Here is a 16,389-nt window from a genome sequence, read left to right on the forward strand (position 1 = left end):
CTCTTCCGAGGTCATTATAGTCTTCTTCAGAAACCGAGTTTGATTCACAAGCTTCTAGCATCAAATAATGCCGGTCAAGAATTCCATGCGAGTCCTTTAGAACCTGAGTGAAGGGGCAACACATTTCACTCAACAGATGAAGTAGTCAAACAATTTAAACGGAAATACAAACTGTATTATTACACTTTTTAAAGCAACCCCAACCAGGGTTTCACATTAAGCACACTCCAAGTTACAACCAGGGCAAGCATGTGCAGTACTTCCACCGAAGTCTTTAAAAAACACATTTTCTCCTTTTATTTTCTTGGCACTTATAAGTCAAAAATTTCATTAAAAGTCCAAACCTTTTGAAAAGCCCCTTCACCAGTCAAATTCAGATAGCTTCCACGGCATACTTGGCTTCCACACAGACAAACTGATGCTTCATACTCCTCCTTGCTCTACAGTGAGATGAATAGGTACTCATTAGAAAAAGATATACTGCAGATACATTTATTCCCTTGGAATAGATAGAAAACAGTAGGCAACAGGACAAACCTCGGTAACAGAATTATAGTCAAAAGTGATCTCCTCACCATGTTGAATTTTACGAACACTATAGATACCAATTTGATACTGACCATCAACAGCAGTAACTCTGAAAAAAGTCAAAAAATAAAATTTATATTTGAAAATCATAGCAAAAGAATTATCCCAAGATTTATACTCAGCATCTAATCAGTAAATATCTCAGCCATTAATAGGAACAAAAATTGGATAAAATATAGAAATGTGCCACTTAATAAAAATCTCAAACTCATCTCTAATTCTGGACAGATTCAAATACAACATTTGCATCAAATAGATTTGGTTCCTTGGCATCTTTGCTGCTCCAGCAACACCAAGGGGAAAGCAAGAAATAGAAGCTCTATCAACAAACTAGGTAAGTATCCTGACAAAATAGCATTTAAAGGCCACTTGCAAGTTGTGGAACAAAAGCAATGACAAGAAAGTCAAATTGTATAACAAAACAGGACAGAAGGAGATTTTATTAAAAAATAATAAAATAACAAGAATATGAAGCAACAACTTTGCACATTGATTTTTTCGATTTTCAATTCAGTAATAATGGGCATGTACAAAAACAGGTATTTAGATTCAGAATAGAAAATAATATTAGATTTAACCAATAAAAAATAAAAAGAACTATCACATATACACAACTATCTTAAAGTTTAGCATATTAAAACAGTAACTTGACCATAGAAACCATCATAATATTTAAAAGTCTTCTTATGCCATCATAATGGACCTCAAGCAGTTACAATTGTTTTCAAAAGAAAGCCAGGTGAAGACACATCCAAGATCAAGTAAAACAGAAGGATATAAATATATATATAACAAATTAATCATGATCGTAACTCAATATCATGACTGTAATAGGTTGTATGTGTATAATCTTTTGTGGATATTTGATTAGTGGCTCCCAATGTTGTCAGGATTGAAATTCTACCTAACATCGAGGAGGGGGTACCAAGATCATAAAACGTAGTATCGTAACAAAAATCACAAGATGTTATCAAAATGAAAATTACACTAAAAAAGGTCTAATATATATAGTTTGGTTATATATTATTTATATAATATGATATAGTATGTTGATTAAAACATTTTCAACTATTATTCTGTCCTTTTTTTTAAAATAAAATTTATCTAAAACTAAAACAATATATGCTTATTAGATAAGTGATATGACTCTATTTTAACAAATCTATTTTAGCATCTCTTTTTTGTTTCGAAACCTTTAGTCCTTTTCCCATAAAAAATAGCCCATTTAATGATTCACACATGGGCCTAGAAACAAGTTAGCCCAAGTGCAGCCTCTACCCTAATTCATCTTCTAGTTCTAGGTCTTAGAACAAAATAGCTGCAGCTCTCGTGGAAGGAAGTTAGCACGCAGTGACACAGACACAATATCTTTCTTCTCTTCCTTTTTCTATTTGTTCAATAGTTTGATGGTCGGAAAACATAAGTGATGGTGGGGAAGTCATCGGAGGGGTTTAGGGACTCTCCATCACGGTTTTGAGGATGTGGGTCGCAAAATCCGACCCAAAAAACTTTGGAATCGCGTGAGAACACACAATCTCACGATTTTGTGATCTTCCAATACGATTCCATGCGATTCAGTTGGAATCGTAGATCGTTGAGGGTGAGCATAGTCATAAAATCTTGTGATTCTACAATATACCTAGCGATCTTGACAACATTGGTGGCTCCCCAAAATGCCAACAAAGGAATGAAAAAGAAAGGTGAAAACTAATAGTTCTATAGGAAAGAGAACTAGCATCAAGGCTAGAAAAGCCATAAAATAGATTTATAACAATCAGATAACACGAAAGGTAAAACAACTTACTTGGCTTCACAATTAGGTCGACAAGAATGACATATTCGACTGGCATAATTAGCCTTGTGCATGGCATCAACGACAACTAAGTCATACCCATCAGCATCACCCTATCATGAAAATTGCTAATTTAAGAACACAGAACTAAAAGATGGTGAACTGTATTGAGTTAAACATCATAAACTTGTCATTTTGAACAGACAGGCACCTTTGGCCTCTCAAGGTAAATGTTATAGAATTCTGGTGCTGGATCTTTACTATCTTTCTGCAGAGCTCGAATCCCATCTTGTTTCTCAAACCACTTCCACACAGGATAAACCTGAGAAAAAGTTCAATATAATTACAGTGCGACACATGATCAAAACATATGATGCCAAAACAAAAAGTTCTAAACAGGAGAGCCACATTTATACAAGATACACTTAACCCTAACAGCATATCTATTCAGGAGAACAGACACCTAATAAACATGCATTGCGAATGAAACACTCAATACAAAACCTTGGCTGACAAAGCAAAAAATATTCCAAATCCCTGAGGCAAGCAAACAAGAAAAACCAATTATCTAATGCCTACTTAATACGGTTTACTTTTTTTTTTAAACGGACAATGTTAGTTTTTGTTAGTATTAAGCTGGGATTGGGGTTTGAACCCTCTGACCTCGTTATCACTCCCCTCCTTAACTCCCCCGCCCCAGCCACCAAACCATCCTTATATTCCCTACTTAATATGTTATACTTGAAAGTATAGAAATGTCTAGATTTGTAGAGAATAGATCATACCTAGTTTATTCATGCCAGAGTGTACCCAAAAAATTAGATATGTTCACAGTTTTCTATTCTCTCCAGTAGATAGATTATTGCCCAAGTATTTGACATAATGTAGCATATATAAAATACAAATGTTCAGATTTTGGAAAGAGAGGATCATCATAACTACTTTAATAAAGTAAAAGGACACAGAATAAATCAAGTGTGCACAGATTTCTATTCTCTCTAGTAAATGGATTGATGCTTAGTTCTAAGAACTTATTCCAGAAACCTACAATTAATCCAAATGGAGAGCAACCACAAAACATGTATAATTTCCACATTAAATAATCAGGAAAGAAGCTGCATGGGTGAAATTACACAAACATATATGATGGCTTACCTCTCCCAGAAACTCCACAACAAAATCATCTTGGGAAAACCCTTCTTCCTTGTTGCAAACAACACCAAGTCCCTGCATGGTCGATCCCAACAGATAGTCTGGGTAAAATAACAGTTCAAGAGCAGTAAACAGAGAAAATGAAAATGCCATGGAAGATAGTAATAAATTGTATTTAAATAACAAGAAAGGCATATACCTTTCTATAAGCTACATATTTATCATCTGGTCGATTGTCTATGGCCTTTAGGATACCTTGGCACATTCTAATCATTCTGGCATCACAATCTTCGTCAGCGCGTCTTTTAATATTTTCAATAACAGGCTGCAAAGGGTAGCTCATCGGAGTATTTCCAGTTCCAGTAGAGCTCCTAACATGCATATTTAATGTTCGAAGGAGCATGTCTTCTATAAACAAATGCTTCTCCTGCAGAGACCAATCTAACTCCTCTGGCATAGAATCAAGCAAAAGGTTGTGCGTATACGGATCAATTCCATAAACTTCTTGCTCAATAACCTCATGTCCAAGCTGCTTTCTAGGTTTGAAACTTTTGACTTCAGGAAGTTCCATATCTGACTCCTCAGTGCCATTCTTTTGCGCAGTCAGCTTCTCGGCATAGTCATCTGGTAATGAAACCTGCATCTTCCTTCGCACCTCCTCCTCATCAGCTACAATGCAATAATGATCAATGACTTCATACTTCCTTGTAACGGGAGGAACCAGGCTTGCTTTTGTCATGCGAGCACCCCACTCTCGGTCATCAGTTGTGAAATCCAATTCTTCCTCAGGTGATAAGTATCTGTCCCCTCTTGGCTCTCTAACCATAGTTTGTGAACGTACTTCATGGTCGCTTTCAGACTCGGTGGTCGTAGTATCACTGTTACTCTTTCCATCGTCAAAAGACCTATCAAGATCATCAGATGTTTCACTCTCTGAGCCCATGGATTTCTTATTCAACTTTGATAAGCGCCTCCTAATTTCTCTATCAGAGGTATACTCTGCATTGTCCAAAACACCATGGCTTCCATTACTCCTGTACTTCCTTCCATTCACTAATCTATTTTTCTTATACTTTGAGGTAGAGCAGGACACTGCTGACGAGTCATTGTTCAGTAGCACATCTTTGTCATGCACATTTTTAGAGCTCACTTCCAACCGAGTTGCCAATTGAATAAACAATGTGATAATGTGATTCATGTCATTAGCATCACCCCGATTTTTCGCTCTGTAATTAATAAGCAAACACGTGTCGGAAATCAAACATAATATTGCAGGAGGGGGGCAAGATTGTGAGTGGTAAATTAAACACCCATTTTAGATTACCCAAGACACACAAGCCAAATGAACAAACCCATAAATCGAGGCAACTGCAACATATAATATATAAATTTCAAAGATAAAATCAAGATGCAAAACAACAAGGATGTAAGCGAACCCACCAAACTTAACATGGATGGAAAACAACCATAACTGCAAAACAGTACTCCCTCCGTCTCAAAATATAAGCAAAAATGGGTCAAAGAAAGTTGATGTATTTGGTCTTAATTTTGGACCAAATACTTCAACTTTCTTTGACCCATTTTTGCTTATATTTTGAGACGGAGGGAGTAGAACTTATGCATACAACTGAGAATCCAACAAATGAACCTCCATGCCAAGAAGATACAGTACTCAATCAGAATTTGGACAAAGTTATGAACTAAAGAGTTTTTGCATCCTTGCCCTCAAAACTAATACACCCTATCATCTTCATTTTAATGTATCGACCAACATATAAACCAGGCAACAGGAGAAAAGGAGAACAATCACCTTCTCCCAAGAAAAACGGCTAACAGAACAAGAGAACTTACTTTATTGCATCACGGCACATTCTACTTATGTCCTCTTTGACAGTGCTCAATCCACGGCTACTGTAATAACCACTTCTCATTTTAGCCTCAATTTCTGCAACCTATTAATAAAGAAAAACAAAACAGAAATCATGAGTAACAAAAGACATCTTCATGATAATCAATTTTAAAGAACATATCACATTACCTTGGGTACAAAGAAGTCGCAGGAGTTTGTCTTCATGATATCCTTTAGTCTTGAAGCAAGGAATTCCTCCATCCTCTTATAACCACTTTCAGATTTCTTAATTGCCCAGCGTCTTGTACGAGCATCCCTAGATAAAATGGAAGATGACCTTCTAGCATCATATAGTTTGGAGCGCTTGTATAAGTTTTGACGGAATAATTGCTTTGCTGAGTCTCTCTTATCTACACTATCAAAATAATCTTTCAACTGACCAAAATCATCTATTCCTAAATTACTGGATTTGGAAGCAGATGAAGCTTGCTCTGTAATATGTTTAAGGCTTCTAATTTTATGAGGCTCCTCTGTAATTCTAGCCAGGCGTGAATTCCGGCTCTTGATCCATTTCACATTGGTAAATTTAGGTGTTAGCTCTCCAAACTGGCTGCATCCTCTAATGTCTATAGTACATATACCAGGAAATGAAAGAAGAATTTGCTCAAGCATACCAGCCGTAATATTGTTACAGCCCATTAGAATTATAGAATTGATTTTGTTTTTATCATAAGCATTCTGCAAACAAGATAAACAGGTAAGATGTTGAGGAAGAATGAAAAACATACCAAAAATGTGAATCAGAAAATATATATCAAACATACCATAATATTCCACAACACAGTATCAGTGCAAGAATGACCTAAGGATGACAAATTGACCTGTATTGAAACTCCCTTGTAAATCCTTACAGCAGATCTCCAGTGCTTGCACGTCATCGATGCAAGTACAAGAGACTTCAAATCAGATCTCATAAAATGGAAGATGCGTGCCAAAATAGGACCATCCAATAATCCCCAGCATCCCATGTCAGAATCAGCAATACCAACTTCAGGAAAAATAACATCCCCGCATAGATCCTCAAAAGTGGGTTCATCCTTCTCGATTGTAACATCATCTTCCAAATCACTGTCTTCTTCACTATCATCAACCAGCAGCCGGACTCTTTTAGCAGCACGTGCATCGCCTTCTGAAAATTTATATGGCCCAATACACACAATAAAGAAGAAACCACTTGAATGAAATCTTGAGAATAAATCTAATCTAGTGAACACTACCCCACACAAGCACATGACAAAGCCACACACATTGGTTGGAAGTTCAAACCAAAAATAAAAAAGCAGACAAAAACAACATAAAATTTACAGATGTGGAGAAGAGAGGAGGAAAAAGTGTGAAGGACTAATAATTACCTGATTTCCAATATATTTGTTTCTCAATATCTTTCTTTGGTTGTCTTGCATTGATCCAGGGATCTAAAACCTCATTTATAGCCGCAGCAAACTCCCGGCTCTTGTATGATTTCATAACCAGTTCATGTAGCTTTCCACGAGTAAAACCAACAAACTGAGGGTGTGTGCTGTTAAACAAACTTGAATTTGTGCAAGATTCACCATATGAAACACCTTGAATTTGCTTTGATGGATGATCAGAGCATGCACCCAATGTTAAACTGCTTTTTTGGTGGCCCTTGAGACCGACATCTGAAGTTTCTGCGGCGGTGGTAATAGGAACCCAGAGTTTATCACTTTTCCTAAACACACTGCTATGCCTTTTTATAATTCCTTGATCTACTAAATACTGTAGCTCTGAAAATGATGAAGGACCTCTTTCACGCCCTGAACCATCAAGGTAATACCAGTCACCCAAAGGTAACTGCAACTCCTGGATAGTACAGAGGTGGTCTTTAGGGACACTAATGAGTTCCATGCTTCGGTAAGAACCTTGATCACTAACAAATTTTGACTGGGAATCTTCTTCAGTTGATAATCTATTACTATCGCTGGTTGAAGTGAATGGCCGAGTCGACCTTGGATTTTGTTTATCCTTGCATCGGGTCTTGTGGCGTGACTCGGTGAACAACAATCCCTGGTCATTGACTACACATGCATTTATCCTGACCACAGAAAGAACATTGCCTTTCACTCCTCTCACAGAAGGAAGCTTACTTTGAACTGATCTGCTTGCAGCATTGCAATCAACCCACTCATCAGCACCAAAAGCCCACAAAGGGAGATCAAGTCTCCTGTTTTGAGAAGGAAAGTACAAGTCATCTTTTTCAGGCCACCGAGGATCTTCACAACCAGACTTTGGCATTTGACATAATGGAAAACCATTATTTAGAACAAATTTTTTCCTAGAAGATCTATCTTGGGCATCATCATTCCTCTTCCAGTCACCACCTTTGCATGACCAGCGAGTGGAAAAAAACCAGTCATTAGGCATGCCAAAGCCAAATCCGTTATCCTTGTCAGAAGACATAATTAATTGAGATTCAGAATCTCTTGATGCTATATCAGTACTAGAATCACAATCTTCCTTAGGACAGGAAACATTCCATGGAAAACCTGAACAGAGATAAACACTTTTGTCACGGCCTCACAAGACATTTCACTCTAAGAGCATATCCATTTACTTCTTAAGATGTAGAATAATGATAATGAACAAAACAGTTTTGGGTGCACTGGCATAACACATAGCAATGAAATCGCAACTTTTAGTTCCATATATGATGTAAATTATAAACAGACTTGGTTTGCCATTTTTAAATAAAAAAAATTGGAAGTACGATTTTATTTAGTTAATCTGTTTCCAATGTATAAATAAATTCAAAATTTTATACCATCAACAACTCACAATATTAACTGCAAAGATAAAATGACAGCATGGGTTTGATGCAAACTTTTTAAAACTGAGAGAATTAGGAAAAATAGGCAATCATAAGAAAAGGGATTTTTTTACAAAAGAAAACGGCTATTGAGTAAAGCATAAAATGATATGGAAAATACTGTATATTTTATACATAATCACCAAAGCTTTGTATAGACCATTCAAAAGCTAATTAGATTTCAGGCACCAAAGCCTAACGCAGATGCTTAACCTAATACTATCTCCAAGGACCAAACTACAGTACAAACCAAGTTAATGCTTATATGTAACGTTCAGACATGTATAATCTCTCGGCCGTTACCAACATCAAGACAAGAGTCCACTTGTCAATCTGCAAATGGACAACTCTGATAACAAAACAACCTCAATATTGCCAAGTAGCGTAAAACCAAAACAAAATGAAAATTACCAAAAAAACCCAAGACAAGAGTCCACTTGTCAATGCACAAAATGAATATAGCACAATTTGAAAATTCCCAAGGACCACCAAAGCAGAATACATACCTTCATAGTCTCCTAACCCCTCCCCTTTCGGATTTTCAAATTTCATTTGCAACGCTTCTGCAAATAAATAATAATAATTACCAAGTTTGCAAAAGATATTTCAGGGTAAATACTAAATAGGGGGAAAACAATTTAAGTTTGACGCAAATTCTGCGGTTTTTTCCTCACTTTTTAAGGAGATTCAAAACAATATCATTGCCTGATGAATAAAATACCTTTTATTGCCTCAAGTTCCATCCCAGGAATGACATCATAACCTTCCAACAGATTTAAGACTCTTTCATCAATGTGGAAGTTGTCCACAAGTTCAGGTGTAAGCACATCGTCGTTAGGGTATACACGTGGCAGTATCTCTGGATAATTCTCAGGACCAAATTGAATGCCTGCAGTATCGGCCAAAAGATTACCTGAAGCTTCTGGAGGATTAACAAACTGAGTTATTGTATCTGACACAATGGATGGAAAACTCTGAGCAGCCAATGGCGACACTGCATTTTCAACTGTTAACCACCTGTCACTATCCAAGTGTTTAATAAAGTGATCTGACATTAGTACCCCTTCATCAACAAGGACCCTGATATCACACAATTTAGCAGGCCCATTTTCTACACCTCCATAATCGAGGTAAAACCATTTCCTTGATGTCAAATCTGTCACCACAGGGACATGCGGAGGGGTGTCACAAATGTCCATATCTTCTTCCATTGAAGGCAGCTCCTCAGGAGGTGGCTCACAGTGAGGAGATTCTTTGTGGCTAACAGTTGGGCTACAGGACTGCTGTTCCTCAACGGGTTGACTACCAATGTCTTTTTCAGTAGACTCGTTGACATCTTGTATGTTTCTTTCATCTTGAGATTCTGTAACCAAACAATTTGACTCCCTTTGAATGTGCTTATTTTCATCATTCTTACAACTATTTGGGGAGTTATGTTTTTCACTTGGTAAGTTTTTACAACTTATTTCTTGATGAACATCTTTCCTTGTATGATCAAGGGGGGATCCTTCTACTAAATTTGGAGTACAATCCCTACGATCGTGACGCATACCTTGATCTTGTGGCGACTGCTCAGTGCGTGCCGGACTTCTCAACTTATGATCATGCTGACGACTTCTGTCCCAGTTCCTCATATATGGAGACCTCTCCCTACCATGGGGGGATTTCTCCCGGCTATATGGAGATCTTTCACGACCACACGGGGAACGTCGCACTGGAGTCCGATCTCGATGATCATAATACCTGCTTCGGTCACGTGGGGACCGCTCAGAATGAACGGGGCTGCGTCCATGCCTGTCATAAGCTGGTCTGGTAGACAAAGAAGGTTCATGATTTCTAGATGAGTACTTTTCTGCAGATAACCTGGTAGAGTTATTATTTCTATAAGACTGCTCCACAGGGCGACGAGAATAGTTCTCTGAATGAACACAACGATAGCTATCATCAGAAAGCCTTCGACTTTTTAAACTGGTAAAATCTGCAGAATGCTTCCGCTCATAGCTGTCAGAATCATTACCTGGCCTCTTCAAACGACTACCAGAAGTGTAATCACGTGCATGATCCTTAACATTGTTATATGAATTTTTCTCGTCATCAACAATCTTTGAACTGATCCTTACATTCCTCTGCTGTGGATTCTCCCACCTTGGAGAGCTTTTAACATGCTGATTCCCACTTCTATTCATGAATTCTTTCTTTCTAAAAGAATCATCACCTGCATATTTCCAAGAAGGGGGTGTACGTTGTTCAGGTTCAATTTTCCAACCTTTGTCCCTACCTGAATAATATCGTCTGTTTCGACTGTTACCATAATCATCCTTCCCCATTTCTCCCTTATACCATCTATTATCTGGAATGAATTCTCCCTTCTCAATATCATCCTTCGCACCTCTCCACGATCCATATTCATTGTCAAATTTGTCTCCTCTCCTTTCCACGTCATCTCTTCTCCATTTACCAGAATGATTCTCTCCCTTCTCGAACTCCCTTGCTTTCCATCTCTCACTCACAACAATCTCCCCGTTCTCAATCTCACTTCGCCTCACCGGTGGATTCATCTCCGGCACGAATTCTCCGTTTTCAATTTCACTTCTAGGCCACTTCAAAGTAACCAATTCACCTTCTTCCACTTCTTCCCTCTGCACTTTTTCACCACATATCATTTCACCATTCTCAAAATCACTGTTGCTGCTTCTCTTGCTCACTCTATCCAACCCTAATTCACTCTTCCTCGACTTCATGTTCTTCCTATCGCTATCAGAAAACTTGAGCAACTTTGAGTTAAAGACATTCCCACTCTTGCCTCCGCAATGCGTTTTCTCTGAACTCGATAACCTCTCCATAGTATACTGCAAAGGCATGCATGCGACACCTCCATCGCCCATGGAAATCTCGCCTTCGAGATTAGAAAACCCTAGCTATCTCCTTCGCCGGGGCTATTGATGCTCATGCTTCAGATGCTTCACCTTTTCTTAATCCTCGCACAAATCAAAAACCCTAAATCACACAAAAACAAAATTAGCACAGAGATTATTAAAACAAAAACAAAACAAATGCGTATAATTCACACACAGGCATATCCAAACGAACGAGAAATTTCACGTGGAAAAATCACGGTTCGTGATTCAAGCACTGTGAAACTAAAACTACTCCATTGAAATCGAGAAGGTGAATTGAAAACAAGAACGAAGAAAACGAAGAAGAAATGAAAATTACCGAGAAAATGAAAAAGAAGAAGAAGAAGATAGATCGGAGATAAAAGCGTAGCTGGTGATGATGAATCTTGAAGCGCGAGAAGAAACGAGATCGAGAAAAAATGAAATTATCGTGAGAAATTTTTTGTGTTGGTTGAATAGGGTAATTAGTAACAGTGCCTTCGTTCCTCTTTCGCGCTTCCTCTCTCTGCTATTATATGTTCTCTTCTTTGTGTTCTTTGTTGCTCTGGATTATTAAACACGAAAACCTTCGTTTTATTTTTTCAACTTTTTTTATCTTCTTTATTTATCGGTGGGTTGAAATACGGAAATACCCCTATGGACGGGTAAATTAATTTATATGGGCTGATGATAATTGGCTATTTCATCATAAAATTCATCAATGACAATTTTAAGGTAATTGTTTTTTCATTCTTCAAATATATTTTTGAATTGGTAAGTTTAGAGAGCATTGGAGTGAAGGAAGAAACTCTCCAATCATAATTAGCTATAATTTGAGAGTTTGTATAAACTCTCAACTAGTAAAGCCAAAGGGTGTAAAAAAAAAATTATGTCCACCTCTTAGAAAAATGATAACGCTTTTGCCGTGTTTAAGAAATAAAAAGAACAAATGCACTAGTATAAACATTGTGTAAACTTTTAAACCAAGTAATGTAACATGCAAACCAATAATTGGATATTTTAGTAGTTTGCAATTGGGCTATGGGTTGAATAAATTTATACGTGGTAATATTTGTCACGAAATCTCCAAATTTATATGTCAAATAAAATTTAATATTTTAAAATGATATAAAATTTAATATTTTAAAATGATATAAAATTTAATAATTAATATATGATACAATAATTGTTAACAATATTAATTATTATTATTGTTCTAAAAATACTGATATTTAAAATATATATATATATATATATGGTAACTTTTGTCACAAATTTTCCAAATTGATATGGTCAAATAAAATTTAATATTTTAAAATAATATAAAATTGAATAATTAATATAGAATACAAAAATTTATGATAATATTAATAATTACTCCAATTATATTAAATACTTTAACAATATTTAAATATATAACTTTAATATATTTGTGTGTGTATATATATATACAGAGAGAGAGAGAGAGAGAAAGAGAGATCATATCAAAGAAGATGACATTTATAATAAGAGTAAGAGAAATTTAGATTATTTATTGATTAAATTATGAATGATCAAGATTATAATAAAAATGACTTTTTGAAGTGATCATAGGTCACTTAAATTAATTTTAATTACAATCATTCATTAATGATCAAAATTTAATTATCTCACATTTTTATTAAATATATTCTCACATGTATTTAATATTTTAAAACAATATAAAATATATTAAATTTCATGTGTGTTTATAATTTAAAACAATAAAAATATTTAAATATTACAACAAGTAAAATATCTGACAATTTTAAAAAGATATTACTATTAACAGTATCTGAGTAAAATACTTTGCATATCTCAAAAACAAGAAAGATAAAAATTTAAATAAAATTTTAGTTAATATCAAGAAACTCTCTAATTTCTTTGTAGTTTATCAATTATAGTTTATTTACACATATTAAAAAACCAATATTTTCTTATTAAAACACCCAATTCAGCTTAATGTATAAGAGTTAATGATAAATTTACCTTTCAAAAGAGATAATGACAAAATAAACACTTAATAATCTATATTTTTTAAAGTTATCATAAAATGTCAAAGATATTACAAAATAATTGAACGTCAATTATTGTATATTTTATATTATAACCTTAAAAGAGAGAGAGAGAGATAAATCATTTAATTTGAATTAAATTTTTATATTATAAAGATTATAATAAAATAAAAAGTTAAGGTACAATAAAATAAGTGTCGTAGGACAACCTCGTTCAAAGAAACTTATTCATGATGATAACTTTGTATAATTAAAAAAAAAAAATACATTTATTCCCATGAAAAAATAGAATATATTTGATTTAATGGGGGAATAAACGCACAATAATATGCAGCGGATATAAAATTTCATAACTCGTAAGAACTTGTGTGGAGCAACAACAAATATATAGCAGCAAATTAATTAAAATGAAAGAGTTTAAAGAATACTGATATTTTAATGTGAAAAACTTCTCAATGCAAAGGATAAAAAAATAACGGGTCGTCTAGACCAAAGAGATAGCTCAACTATAATCAAATAAGCGTACAAGAGAGTCTCAAAATGATGTACAAATTGTACCTACAAACAATCAAAATAGCAAAGCACTAAAGTCTACAAATAAAAAAGCAAGAAGGAGAAAAACATCAAAAAAAAACATGCTCTTGTGCGAGCACGATTTCTCTCCTCCAGTCGTCGTTTAGTCGATACCCACTCCAGATGTCGTTTCGCCGATCTGACCGTTGAAAATGAAGATCTGAATATTGCGAACCTGCTGTCCAAAAATCAGTCTGATCCAACAGTTAACAAATGCGCAGTCAATGTTTTTCTGAGACTGGTTTAACAAAATCGTTAATAGAGTTATCTTTTCTTTCAAAATAGTTTCTCTCTTTCTACCCTAATTAGACCACTCTTCACTTAAATAAGTAAGACATATGGACTATAATATTTAGACTTTTCTCCATATAGGAATGGAGTTCAATATCCAACATGATTATATGATATCGAGGTTGAAAAGAATAAATAAAAATACATAGGGTATTTAAAATTTGTAAGTAATACGAAAAAGTTGAATAAATGAAAATGACGGTGTTTTATAGTTGTTGGTGAACACTTCGGAAAAGTCTTAAAATCCAAATGGTATATTTAAAAAAATGAAATTCATAAGAACTGTAGAGAAATTATAATAAAACAATAGTAACATCAATCATATAAAACACACATAAACATCTACGAAATAGTTTTGAATTAAAAATATGTGTGAGAGAAAACTCATTTGATAAGAAAATGAATCGTTGAGAGGATATATATAAAATAGAGAGAAATAATTTGATTGATTTCAAATTTTGTAACTACAATTTTATCCTTTCATTTTATATTCTAATTTGCAATTTTAACTACAATTTTATTTAAATATAATACATTGAATATGAATTTTAAGTTTTGCATTCTATATTTTATTAATTGATTATTTTATCATATATCTGATAAATTTGTTGCACAACCATCAATAATTAGGATTTCTTTTTATCTATTGCACGAAACTACTACTCTCCAGTGGCACAAATATGCTGCCTTCTTTTTCTTTTTTTGTGTACTGTTGTTGTGGTTATCTGTTCTATTTAGCCAACTAAGAATTTATGCATAGAATCATTTAGGTTCAACTTATGAAGATACGAGAGATTTTAATCAAAAAGAAATGAGAATATAAACTTTTAATGGTTTTGTGTTTGATTTAAAAGGAAGTAAAATTGTAAAATTATTTTTTGTATATTTTAGTTCTTTTTATTCTAAATCATCTTAAAATAGAGAAATGCAAATAAACTCTAGGAAATATCTTAGTATTCACTCCTACAACCAAATACACTTTTGTTTTGTCAACAGTCGAATACACCATTAGGAATATATGGATAGACACATGGGCTTGGCCCATTACTTTTATTTTTGCTTTTTCTTTTTTTCTTATTACAATAATAATGATAATGATAACTAGTGGTAAAATTGGCGGGTCCCACACCCAACAATTTTATCTTTGTTTCGTTGGTAGAAGTTAAAGGGACATGTCCTTTGTTAAGGATAATAGCCTTGCTCTCTGTTAGTATGAGAAAAATATTTATTTCTAGTGATGTCTCATTCTTCTGGAAAATCAGTGTAAACCTTTTTTTGTTGTCATCTTAAAGAGATAGAAGACTTTAAAGAATATTTTTTTTATAATGAAATAAAATATAAGTAAAAATCATAATTTAAAATCAGATATATTAATTTTTCATTTATAACAAGATATATTAAATTTTCAAATATCATTTTACTTATATTTAGTATGTGTTGATCATTATACTTCCCAAATAATGCCATGTGAATGTAAACTCTCAAGCAATTAAGTGTTTTAAAAAGACATTAATTACTTACCTAATCTTAAAAGGTATAACCAATTTTAAGAGGGAAATGTATTTATAGCATCTCAAAATAATCTGATACTATATTATCATGAGTTAATCAAATGTATATTGCTATAGCTCCTATAATGATATGGTATTGATTTCAATCATTGCCAATGCAGCCCTCATTCTTCATAGTTAAATTAAGTGCATATCATTAGTATTTGAATATTCCATGCATTTGGTCCCATGGTTTAATTGCCTAATTGTATTAAACACTTGCCTATGACAATTTGAATTGTTGCCTTGTGCAAACAGAGATGAAAAAGGCTAGGCTTATTTACTAGTTACAAACAGAGATAAAAAAAGGCTAGGCTTATTTGCTAGTTACACGTTCGGGTAGTTTTTAGTTTTATGTTCTGAAATTTTAAAAAATTAAAACTAATTTTATTTTTAGTTCTAAATTTTAATTTTAATTTTCAGTTGAGTTTTAGTTTTTATTATTAAATCATCCTGTTTACTATTTTTATTATGAATTTATTAAATATTAAAAAATAATGACACAAAAAATAATTAAAAAATGAAAATAATATTAAAGTTTAATTATTTTAAAATAAATCAAATATTTATAAAATTATAATTATTTAATTATAATAATTTTAGTAATAATAGTTAAAAGTGATAGTTGAGGAAGATAAAAAGTGATGATAGAGGTGGTCGAAGATAGTGGAAGAGGTGGATGGTCGGTGATGAGATGGAAGTGGGTGGTTGGTGGTGGTTGGAGGTGGGGTCGTAGGTGGCGGCGGCGGCGGCGGTTATTGGAGGTGGGTGGTTGATAGTGTTGACAGTGATTGGAGA

At 34.1% G+C, this 16,389-nt stretch overlaps 1 protein-coding gene across 5 annotated transcripts in view; it reads right to left on the reverse strand.

Moving 5' to 3' along the window:
* The window catches only part of LOC101490644 (histone-lysine N-methyltransferase ATXR3-like), a 15,366-nt gene extending 3,645 nt beyond the window's left edge, over positions 1-11,721 (reverse strand). Inside the window, exons 1-14 of one of the 5 annotated variants that reach the window (XM_073365943.1) lie at positions 11,485-11,718; positions 8,990-11,265; positions 8,775-8,831; positions 6,794-7,948; positions 6,206-6,570; positions 5,571-6,119; positions 5,384-5,484; positions 3,732-4,758; positions 3,536-3,607; positions 2,592-2,702; positions 2,393-2,493; positions 538-637; positions 345-440; positions 1-103 (exon numbers count right to left, since the gene is read on the reverse strand). In XM_073365943.1, the coding sequence (XP_073222044.1) occupies positions 1-103; positions 345-440; positions 538-637; positions 2,393-2,493; positions 2,592-2,702; positions 3,536-3,607; positions 3,732-4,758; positions 5,384-5,484; positions 5,571-6,119; positions 6,206-6,570; positions 6,794-7,948; positions 8,775-8,831; positions 8,990-11,153 (6,001 nt within the window). In that variant the 5' untranslated portion in view covers positions 11,154-11,265; positions 11,485-11,718. Of the gene's footprint in view, positions 104-344; positions 441-537; positions 638-681; positions 932-2,392; positions 2,494-2,591; positions 2,703-3,535; positions 3,608-3,731; positions 4,759-5,383; positions 5,485-5,570; positions 6,120-6,205; positions 6,571-6,793; positions 7,949-8,774; positions 8,832-8,989; positions 11,266-11,484 lie in introns of those variants that run through there. The other 4 variants (XM_073365950.1, XM_073365952.1, XM_073365955.1 and 1 more) reach the window with 4 other exon arrangements.
* Positions 11,722-16,389: the final 4,668 nt, after the last annotated feature.

Source organism: Cicer arietinum, chromosome 1 (assembly GCF_000331145.2).
Source record: "Cicer arietinum cultivar CDC Frontier isolate Library 1 chromosome 1, Cicar.CDCFrontier_v2.0, whole genome shotgun sequence".
Classification (NCBI taxonomy): domain Eukaryota; kingdom Viridiplantae; phylum Streptophyta; class Magnoliopsida; order Fabales; family Fabaceae; genus Cicer; species Cicer arietinum.